General features: G+C 64.9%; 1 protein-coding gene across 1 annotated transcript; it reads right to left on the bottom strand.

The window, feature by feature from the left end:
• Positions 1-94: 94 nt before the first annotated feature.
• SHISA8 (shisa family member 8) lies at positions 95-10,580 on the bottom strand. The gene is made up of 4 exons (XM_072845565.1): positions 9,958-10,580; positions 1,838-1,962; positions 1,588-1,728; positions 95-883 (listed from the first exon to the last, which is right to left on the bottom strand). The coding sequence occupies exons 1-4, from the start codon at positions 10,503-10,505 to the stop codon at positions 561-563; spliced, it is 1,137 nt and encodes a 378-aa protein (XP_072701666.1). The 5' UTR covers positions 10,506-10,580; the 3' UTR covers positions 95-560.
• Positions 10,581-10,932: the final 352 nt, after the last annotated feature.

The raw sequence follows: 10,932 nt of genomic DNA, 5'->3' as shown, positions 1-10,932 counted from the left end.
TGGGGAAGGGGTTGGGGTTTTGGGAGCAGCGCGGGGTCCCCCAGCCAGTCTATACCAAGCCCATACAGTTTAATGTATTATTTATTGACAAGGTGGAGGCTGGGGAAGGGGAGGCTGGAGAGGGAAAGAGGCTATGTGGGCTCTGCCGGCAGTGCTGGGACGGTGCTCTTCCCCTGCCTGGACACAGGGGCTCGGTGGGGGTGCCTGGCCCCAGCAGGATGTGTCCCCCTGTCCCGGGGGGCTGTGGTCTGTCCAGCATCGGCCCCGGTCCCCGGAGCAGTGCGCTGCTCTGCCAACGTGCCCCGGGCTCAGCCTCTTCGTGGGGCGGGCTGAGAACAGCTGAAACTTGTTGCCCGGAGGAGAGGGACGGCCTGGCCCGCGGTGCCTCCTCGGTGGTGAAGTGCAGCCGGCAGCCCCCGTCCCCGGGAGAGGAAGGACGGTGCATCTCCCGCTGTCGTGGTTTACGTAGGACCTACGATGCGGGCGGTCCCCAGGGGAGGCCGTCAGCGATGCTCAGACGAGGGGGCAGCCCCAGCCCTGGTCCTCGACGGCACTGGCCATCAGACAGTGACCTCGGTCTTGCTGTTGGTGGCGAGGTGCCGGGCGGGCTGGCCGTACAGTGGGGTGGCGGTGCTGAAGGCCTCGGGTGGCCCCTCGGGGTGCAGGGCGGCCAGGCCGGGCCGGCGGGGGCCGCGGGGGGGGCCGCCCTCCCAGCCCCCCGGGAAGGCTGGGCCCCCCGGCAGCTTGGGGCCCTTGGCCTTGGCCGCGGGCGGGGGGCAGCCCTCGGGCAGCGCTGGGGCCTCGGTGGGCGGGAAGGGCAGGGCGCTGGCGGGGGGCGCCTCCGGTCCCCCGAACCGCCTGTAGAAGTCCTCAGGGGCGTTCTCTGTGGGGACAGGGTGCGGTGTCACCCCTGCAGGGACACCCCACTCCGCAGGCACGGGGGATTGGGGGGTGGGAGGGATCCTGGGTGCTGATTGGCTGGCGTGTGGGGGGATCTTGGCCACGGATTGGGTGGGGAGTGCTGTCGGGTTTTGGGCACGGATTGGCTGGGCAGTGCAGTGGGTCCGTGGGGGATCCTGAGCTTTTGATCGGCTGGGCAGTGCTGCAGGGGGTGGTGGTGGGGGTGGGGGTGGGGGGGGTCTGCGTGGGATCCTGGGCGCTGATTGGCTGGGGAGTGCAGTGGGTCCATGGGGGATCCTGGGCGCTGATTGGCTGGGGAGTGCAGTGGGTCCATGGGGGATCCTGGGCACTGATTGACTGGCTGGGCAGTGCTGCGGGTCTGTGTGGGATCCTGGGCGCTGATTGGCTGGGCAGTGCAGTGGGTCCATGGGGGATCCTGGGCGCTGATTGGCTGGGCAGTGCAGTGGGTCCATGGGGGATCCTGGGCGCTGATTGGCTGGGCAGCGCAGCAGTTCGGTGGGGCAGCGGGGGAGCTGCAGAGGCCCTGCCGGGAGCAGCCGCCCGGCAGCCCCGGGGGACGGGGGTGCTTGTCCTGCCCGCGCCGCTCCCCTCCCCACCCGTCTGCGGGGTCCACGGGGCGCAACCCCCTCCGGCCGCCCTCCGGGCCCCCGCGGCAGCGGCACTCACCTCCAGCCGTGAGGGTGGCGTAGGCAGCGTAGGCGGGGGCCGGCAGGGCCAGGCTGGTGGCCAGCGGCAGGCGCTTGCCGTGGCCGTGGGGCCGCCCCAGCGGCGGGGCGATGGCCACCGCGTTGTTCAAGTGCGGCTTGTCTGGGGGGCAGAGGCAGGCGGGCGGGGGGCTCAGCCGCGGGCAGCGCCCTCCCGCCGCCTTTATTCACCCACGGGGACTTAAGTTTTCCCCACCGCGCCAGCGCCTTACCTGTGCCGTTCCTGGGGGGCCCCCGGGCCAGCCCCTCGCCCAGCGGGACCTGCACACCCGCCATGAGGCCGTCCGCGGGCTCGGAGGGGCCATGGCCCGGCTGCTTCAGCAGGTCCGTCAGCGTCCTGGGAGGGGGCAAAGGGCTGTTAGGGTGATACCCCGCTCCCCCGGCCCCACCAATGCGTCCCAGTCCTGAACCCCCCTCTTTAGAGGCAGAGCTGGGCGGCCCGGGGCTAGGAAATGGCCGCTGGGAGCAAGGAGCATGTCCAGGCTCCCAACCCAGCTTTTGCAAGGGGGCTGGCGAGCCCCCCCAACAGTGAGTTGGGGTCTGGCTGGGGCTAAGCCCTCCCAGGGCCGGGAGTGTCAGCGGGTGAGGGTGGAGAGGGAGACGCGTGGCTCGGAGCAGGCTGCAAGGGTGCGACGAACCGAGCCGGAGGAACCCGACCTGAGGGTGGCTGGAGCAACACCTCGGGGATGCTCCCCTGGAGCGAGAGCCCGGTGAAGGCGGGGAGAGGAGGCGACACCTCCACTCGAGTCCCTTCAAAGCCGAAAAGACCCCGAGGAAGGGATTAGAGAGGCCACTTGTGCCCCTTCGGGGAGGAGGATGAACTAGTGGCGGCCTCCAGCGCACGCGCTGTCCGTGCATAACGCCCTCCTTGTAAGTAACAGCATTAAACATTAAACACCATTACATAAGATAAAGCCCTATTTCGTTTAACATTCATGGACGGAGATGCTGCAGTCCCACCGCGGCACACCGGCGGTGCCGGAGCAGGGCACACCGACAGTGCCAGAGCGGGGCACACCGGCAGTGCCGGAGCAGGGCATGCCCATGCAGCGTTGCGGCCTTTGGCAGCGAGTCCTGGGGCAGCACAGGATGGTCCTGCTGGCGTGGGGCTTCGGGATGAGGAAACCCGCCATTCCCCCTGCAGAGACTGGCCCTGCGTGACTGCAAGGGCGCAGGGGTGTCCACTCGAGGCTTTTTTTGGCTCCCTAATCCCCGGCTCACTGTCAGCATGCCTGGTGCCTCGAAGGCTCTGGCTGGCTCATAGACGCACACTGGAAGCTGTGGCAGGAGCTCACGGTTAGCAAGTGGCTGGACGATAAAAGAGCAGATTAAACTCAAAGTACATAAATGCAAATTGGAGAGGAAGGGGGGAATAATCCTGACTTGGTGGATGTGTCAGCTCATGGCTCCAGAGCGCTCAGAAGCCCAGCGAACCTGGTGCAGGGAATTGCCAGGGAAGGCAGCGAGAACAAGGGGGAAAGCAATGCGTTATGCCCGGGGGTGCAGATGCTCGGAGGGCCCTGAGGGCTGTTCCCGGGACATTTTCCCTCCCAGTTTGGATCCAGTCAACATCACAGGGCGTTGGCAAGAGCAAAGCTACAAGGGAGGGTCGCTTGCCCTTTGGGTTCATTTCACATAATTCTTGGGGAGCTTTGGGTAACAACCCCCCTGGGATCACTTAATCTCCAAATGGGCCAACAGGACCCTCAGGGAGCCAAACAAATTGAAATGAGGGAGGAACAACCTCTGGCACCAGTATATACTGGGGACTGACCAGCTGGAAGGCAGCTTGGCAGAAAAGGGCCTGGGGTTCCTGGTGGACACCAAGTTGACCATGAGCCAGCAATGTGTCCTTGGGGCAAAGGCAGCAAATGGTCTCGTAGGCTGCGTTAGGCAAAGCGTTGCCAGCAGGTCCGAGGGAGGTGATCCTTCCCCTCTGCTCAGCACTGGTGAGGCCACACTTGGAGTGCTGGCTCCAGCTCTGGGCTCCCCAGTACAGGAGAGACATGGACATACTGGAGAGGGTCCAGCAAAGGGCCACAAAGATGATGGACTGGAGCATCTCTCCTATGAGGAGAGGCTGGGAGAGCTGGGACTGTTCAGCCTGGAGAAGAGAAGGCTCAGGGGGATCTTATCAATGTATGTGAATATCTGAAGGCAGAGTGGAACAAGGACAGCGCCAGGCTGACAAGAGGCAATGGGCGCAAACCAAAACACAGGAAATTCTGTTTAAACAAAAGAAACGACCTTTTTTCCTGTGAGGGTGGTCAAATGCTGGACCAGGCTGCCCGGGGAGGGTGTGGCAGCTCCATCCTGCAGCTACCCAAACCCCGCACCTCCCCAGGAGCCCTCCTGCAGCCGACTGACCCCAGCTCTGGGCCCCGCCAGGATCCTTTGGCCATGGGTGCTGCACCCAGAGAAGCTCTGAGCACAAGCCTGGGCGGGCGGCGGGCTGTGCCCAGGCAGGGCGGGGGGGAGCAGGTCCTCCGAGGCCGTGGGCACAGACTGTCAACCTGGGGACCTGCTGCCCCGTCGGCTCCCATGTTCCTTGGGGTGCAGTGCTTGGTGGCCCCCTCCCCACTGGCCACTGCCTGCTCTCGCCTGTCCCCGGGGCCCAGCGCTCAAACAGGCTTGTTTCACCAGGAAGTTCAATGCGATATGACCTATTTTTTGAATTTTTTTTCCCTCAGGTCTCTTTATGAAGCTTGAGCAATCCTTTATCTGTGACTTCCTCTCCAGATAAATCCATCAGTGCTCTTTCTCATAAGCCTGCCCTCCGCACCGACTGCCCGGGGTGTGGGGACGATAACAATTAACAATAATGGCACGAGCAGCTCTTAACGAGCTATTTTGCTGAGGTGAGAAGCATGCATGAGCCCTCAGTCCTGGCAACACCCCGACTCACCCCCCAGACCCTTGCACCACGAGCCATGCCGCCGGCCAGGGCTACCAGCAGGGCCACCGGGGGCTGCAGCCCCTGCCCGTCCCCAGGCAGTGCGGTGCAAGGGGAGGTGGACCTGGAGGGTGACACCGTGCTGAGGAGCTGCTGTCTCACCGTACGTGTTTTGGGGGTTTTATGAGCCCTAGCCTGGTCCCGTGGCTGGGGGGGCTTGGGGAAGCTCAGGCCACATCTCCCTAGGTCACCTGGTGGTCTGTGGCACCAAGACGGCTCCAGGGTGCACATGGAGGTGTGGAACACAGGGCAGATGTGGCTTTAAACCTGCACTGCTCATCTGCAACAAAACACTAATGAGTGGCACCACTGTGGCCACAGATGCTGAGTGCATGAGGCCACGTGTGAAGGTCGCTTGCCACCCGGCTTGCGTGGGCGTGCAGCCACCTCCTCAGCAAGCCTGGTTGTGCCAACGGGTGCAACCGAGGTCCCCCAAACCAGCTTGGTGCAAGCCCTGAGACCAAGCGAAGAGGCAGATCCAGGAGTAGTGACGACGGAGGCCAAGACAGCTCCACAGCAGGAGCTGCCATGCAGCGCTCGGTGCTCCCGAGCTATCCCTGGGGGAGCCGCCAGCGCCTGAAATGGAGGTGCCTGCGTAGGAGCAGGACCTAGGGCCTGGCACAGCACCCCAGCCTAGGGGCTGACACGCTTTTGGGAGGCCCAAGCCCCACACCCAGCAAGCCCAGCAGGAGAGTGGCTGCAAGTCCTGGGTGAGAGGGCAGGGAGTGATGGGAGGAGACAGGAACGCAGCCACCAGAGGAGAGATGACGGAGTGACGGCCAAAGTGACATTGCCCCGAGCTGAAGTGAACCCTTGGAGGGGACACAGAAGGTGGTAGCCGCCAGCCGAGCGGGGCGGTGAGGTTTGGAGCAGAGGCGCGGTGGTGAAGGAGACACACAGCACACCGTGGCTGCGGGTGGGCTGGCACCCCGGCCAGCCGCCTCCGTGCCCAGCGAGAGCGTCACCTTCACCTCGCGGGGGGGGACATTTCCTATGGCTTACAGTGCGTCTGCTCGGGGCAGGGGGTGCCCGTCCGTGCAACTGAGCAGCGCGGGCACTACGGGACACCCGCCCGGCGGGGCTGGGACACTCGGGGATGCTCAGGAAGGCTTGGGGGTAGCAAGGTGCCTTTGCAAAATGAGTTGCAGCGGGGGTAACGGAGCTTGGGCAAAGCATTGGGTGGTGGGAGTGAGCCCACCTGGCTGGACATCGCATCTAGTCCCGGGACAGGGGTCCGGGTGTCTCTCCCTGCCGGAGCTGGGTCCCCTCTCTCGTCCCCCAGAGAGCCGGGGTGGCATGTGACGACTTGCCATGCTGCCTGCAAACACCTTTTCTAGGTCTTCACTGCCACCTGCTACCATGGGCATCGACCGCAGGCATGGCCATGGACTGGAGCGTTGCTAGAGAAACACCCGGTGCAGTCAGATGCACAGTGGGGCTGGGTTTTGGGACCCCAAATAGCACAGGGAGGCCCAGAGAGTGAAAAGCCAGCATCAGGGGCTCAGCTACTGTGGCTGCCCGGGCACCTGCTCCCACCGGCTGTTTTGCCCCTCTCCAGCATCCCCACTGCCCCCCAGGAAGCTGCTCCTTGCCCAACTCTTCCCATAGGGATGTTCACCCCAGCTATAACCTGAATTCCCCCGCCATGAGGTTTCAGGGAGAGGCCCGGGGTGCATGTCTGCTCTCCTGCAATGGGCACAGCCAGATCCCGGTGGCCCCCAAGGACCTGACGTCCCCGGAGATCCGGGGCCTGAAGAAAAACACGGGCAGGTGTTCCTGACTCAACGCGGGGTTTGGCCAGGCTGAGTGAGTGCCGGGGACGGGTGCCAAGCGTGAGCTGAGCAGAAAGGAAAGGGGTTTGCGGGAGCTGCCATAAGGCCCTGCGGGAGGAAGGCAGATGGGGAGGGGAGAACGCACCAGGTAGCTGCAGCCACTCAGGTGCCCACTCCCCTGGGTGGACCAGCAGCCAAAGCTAGGAGGAGAAGCTGTGTTGGAGGCCACCGAGGCATGGGGGGTCTCAGGACAAGCTGGATGAGGGCTCAGGTGCCTCCATCTGGGAGGAGATAGTGGGGTTTCTGCACCTGGTCCCTCTTCCTGGGCTCAGACCAGGACCAGGACCATGACAAACAACGTCTGGAGGTGCAGAAACGGTTGACCTTCCCCCCCACAAGTGGAAAGCCTGCAAGCAGCGGTGGCGGGAGCCGTCCCGGGGCAGCAGGCAGTGCTCCCCAGGAGCGGAAAAACCCTGGCGGGAGGGAGGGATGGGAATGGAAACCAAGCCGGCCGTGCAACAGGGAGCTGGCCCGAGGCCACGATGCGGTGCCCGAGGAGCAAATGAGAAGCTCCTACCTGAGGCGCCGGGAGGGAGGCGAGGTGGCACTGCCCATGCCTCGGGCTGCACGTAGGTACAGGGGCGAGGCAGCTAGAAATAGCCCCGCTCTCTCGGAGGCACCGAGATGAAATGTATTGCCTGGGCCAACCGGGCGCACAGCGGGATGGAGGTGACAGCATCCCTTTTCAGATGCCTGTGCCATGTACCCAGCCCCTGGCACTGTCTCCATCAGCCCAGCACCCGGGAAGCCGTGCCGGCCTGGTGCCTTGCCTGGTGCCTGGGGCTCTGTACCCGATGCACCGCTCCCACCCTGCCGTGGCTTGCCGGTCACCGTCCCCATGGAACTGGAACCACTCATGGCTTATGCAGAAGGACACAGGGCACGGGAGATGGCGAGACCTCTCCTGACTTCTGCAGTGATGGAGGTGCCCTTCTGAATTTGTCCCACAAAGGCGGGCGAGGAAAACTCGCCTTCTCCCGGTCCGTATCCCAATGCCCAAAAGATCTGCAGCTTTGGGGAGAAAAGGCACTTATCGCCCCAACCTCCTCGGGAAAGTTTGGACTTGCACGAGCAAGAGGGAGGGGGGGACATGGAGAAACACATGGCTCCGGCAGCACAGAATTGAGGCTGCCCGCAGAAAACACCCCCCAGTGAGTGGCAGCAGTCCCACCGGCGGCTGGTGATGGGAGAAGGCAAGGCACGCTGGCAGGGGATGAGGACCCAGGTCCAGGCGTCACGGGGCCGACCCCTGCCCAAGCACACTATCTCCTTCCCAGGAGGTGGGGGGGGAGACCAAAAAAAGACACGGTGGCGGGCGAGTGGAAGGGGAGTCGGGAGGCAGGGAGGCTGGCGGAGGCTGTATTGATCCTGTCAAGGTGCCAGCGCTTCCTCAGGCGATGCGGGGGGGGAGGCGCAGGCTCACAGCGGCACCCAGCCAGGCTCCCTGCCAAGGGGGGGCCGCAGCATGGATCCCCCCAAAACTGCCTCGCATGGCTCAGGAGGGCCCTGCGACCCCCATCAGTGCCCAGATATGACCCTCCTCCAAGCAGGGGGGTCAGCCTCTGCTCCCCCAGGTGGGTGCAAGGAGTGGGGTGGGTCTGGGATGCAGTAGGTCCGGAGTTGGGGTGCAGCACCGCGTGGCTGCCCAAGCCCCAGGTGGGCAGGGGGAGGCAGGCGCCCCAGGGGAAGGAGAGAGGGTGTCTGTGCTGGGGGGTGCAATCAGGGTGGCTCCCTGATTGTCCCGGTGAAAACATTTCCTCCAGCCCTGCTTTTTTTTTTTTGAAGCTAAAATCCCTGAACAAAATGGCATAAAAATGGGTTTATCGTCAGGCTCGATGTCCTCACTGGGAAGACGTGAAGTAGAGCGTGGACCCTGCTGCTCAGCAAGGTGCTGGATTCGGCTCAGCCCCGGCCTCTCTTTCTGCCCCTGCAGCCCTCACTGGGTCCCCTCTCCATCCCTCCCCTTTTGATTTGGGGCACCCATGACATGACCACGACACGACCACGACATGACCACCTTGGTGAACCTGCCCTGGCTCCACTCCTGTGTGTGTGCGTGCACACATGTGTGCACACGTGTGCATCGTGTGCGCGCCGGGGGGAGGCTGAGAAGGGACAGTTCTGAGTCAGAGCCGCAGGGGCAGAGCTGTGCTGGGGAGGCTGGAGCTGCCGGCAGCCGCTCCGAAGTGTTAAACTCATTGAATGTGATCAGTAAAAAAAAATTATTTAATTAATTTAAAAAAAGGATGGAGAAGAAAAAACCTACCTAAGTGGAGGACCCGTACAACATGACACCGAGGGGAAAGTGAGACAGCGGAGCCATTGCTGGGGCTGGGGCCACCAGCCCTGCCCTCCCTTGCCTGCACATCCTCCCTTGCCCTGCCACGCCCTGCCCCACCCTGCCTGGCCCTGCCCCTCCCCACCCCAGGCCAGGGGGGTCACCTGCCCCTCCTGCCTGTCCCCATGTGCCCCAGCATCGGGCAGACGAGCCCACTGCCCGCAGGGAAGCTGGCGGTGCACCCTGCGGGGCTGAGGCCGAGCTGCTCGTGACACCTCAGTGCTGGGAGCTGGGGGGAGGCCGTGCGGCAAGAGGGGGGGGTGGGCTGAAATGGGGCGAGAAGCATGTATCTGGAGCCAGGACAGGTACGGGAGGGAGAGGGGAAGATGCACCGACGGCCACGGGAACTGGGTGGGAGCAGGGGGAGGCGCAAGGGGGTCCCCAATGCCAAAGTGTGCTTGACACCCAGACCTTCCCCCCACCAGCCCCACGCTCAGTCCCACGAGTGGGCTGAAAAGCCAGGGGCTGGAGCTGCAGGGCGCGGGGGCCGGGGGAAGGCTGCCCAACTTTCTGCTGCAGGCTGAGCCCCAGGGAGTGTGCAGCCCGGCCCCCCTGCAAGGGCGATGTCCCACCCCGCTGCACACAGGCAGGCACCCGTGCACACCTGTGCACACCCATGCACACACACACATGTGTGTGCACACACGTGCACACGTGTGTGCACACTAAGGAGGCGCAGCAGCCACGGCGGAGCTGTCTTTGCTGTCTCCTCTCCCCCCGCACTGCCAGCAAGGCTGAGCCCAAGGGGACTGCAGTCCCAAGTCACCCCATGCACAGTCGGACCCAGCCTCGCCTCCCCCACACATTGGGAACCACAGCTTTGTTTTGGGGGTGGAAGCCACATCCTATAGCTCACATGTCACCCACCCCACTGGCCGGTGGGGATGGCTCTCCTGACCCAGGGACAGGCCTGCTCAAGGGACGGAGCGGGTCATTTTGAGAGGGGACGGGTGTACGATCACCCTTTCTCGTGGAGGCTGTCCTGGCTGGCAGCCCTCCCTGCTGGAACAGGTTGGGAGGCTGCAGCCAACCCCCACCCCCACCCCCCACCCCCCCCTCGGTGTCTCAGCATGTCGGGACAGGGGCCACCTCACCCCCTTGGCAGCCCCAGGGTGAGGCCGGGGCTCACCCTACGCAAGGGGCTGGGGATGTGGGCTGCCATCCGTGGGGGGATCGAGCAGGGCGGGTGGGGGGATCGCACCCCTTTACCTGGAGACGGTCATCTCTGTCTGGGGACCCTGTGCCTTCTCCAGGCCCAGCTTGGTGAAGATGCCCACCAGCACCATGATGGCCACCACGCCGCAGATGATGTAGACGATCATGTTGGTCTTGTCGCGAGTGGGGTCCTCGGGGGTTTCGTCCACCCGGGTGGGCGGCTGCCCCGTGTTGACCCAGTTGGGGGTGTCGTAGTTGGAGCAGCCGCTCTGGTCCAGCCGCCCGGGCTTGAACTGGCAGCAGAAGCGGTACCCGCAGGTCCCGCAGCAGTACTGGTAGATGCCGGCGTTGCAGTTGAACGGCGGGTCCCACTGCCCCATCACGTCGTAGTACCCGCGGCAGCGGTCCCCCCCCGCTGGTGCCGCCCCGGTGGGCGCGGGGGCCGTGGTCTCCGCCGCCGGTGCCTGGCTGCCGTTCCCGCTCTCACCGGGCCCCCCGGTGCTGGGCTCGCCGCTCCACACCCGGCCCGGCTCCAGCAGCACCAGGCAGCAGATACCCACGACGTAGCTCGGCTCCATCCGCCCGCGGCTCCGGGGGGCCATCCGGGCGAGGGGGCGAGTTAGAGCCGCTCGCCCGGGACCGGCCGCATGGCCGCCGAAGAGCCCCCGCGGCGGAGAAACGGGCTGGGGGGGGGATAATGGGGGGAAGGCAAAAAAAGGGGGGGAAAAAAGAAATGGGGGGAAAAAAGTGGAAGGGGACGTACCCCCTTCCCCGCCTCTCCCCTGATCGGCCGACGGGCAGAAATTCAGAGCAGGAGGCGAGGCGGGCGGCGGGGGAGAGCCGCCGCCTCCCGCCGGCCGGGGAGGGGACGCGGCGGCGGGCGGCGGGAGACGGCGGGCGGGCTGGGGGCCGGCGGCCGCCCCATCCCCGCGCCTCCCGGCACCGCGCTCCGCGGAGGGGAGAGGGCAGGAAAGAAAAGGGAAAAGCAGCGAAAGCCCTTCGCACCAGGGCGGGAGGAGCAGCAGGAGG

The sequence above is a fragment of the Ciconia boyciana genome, chromosome 1 (genome assembly GCF_034638445.1).
Source record: "Ciconia boyciana chromosome 1, ASM3463844v1, whole genome shotgun sequence".
Taxonomy (NCBI): domain Eukaryota; kingdom Metazoa; phylum Chordata; class Aves; order Ciconiiformes; family Ciconiidae; genus Ciconia; species Ciconia boyciana.
The sequence above is the reverse complement of the archived record's forward strand: the minus strand, read 5'-3'. Positions and strand labels throughout refer to the sequence as shown.

What these genes read in the sequence shown, in the direction of transcription:
- SHISA8 (XM_072845565.1), bottom strand. Translation starts at nt 10,505, where the DNA reads ATGGCCCCCCGGAGCCGCGGGCGGATGGAGCCGAGCTACGTCGTGGGT. An exon ending in GCCCCCCAGGAACGGCACAG is followed by an intron (nt 1,729 to 1,837) that starts GTAAGGCGCTGG and finishes TCTGCCCCCCAG; the next exon opens with ACAAGCCGCACTTGAACAAC. An exon ending in CGCCACCCTCACGGCTGGAG is followed by an intron (nt 884 to 1,587) that starts GTGAGTGCCGCT and finishes CTGTCCCCACAG; the next exon opens with AGAACGCCCCTGAGGACTTC.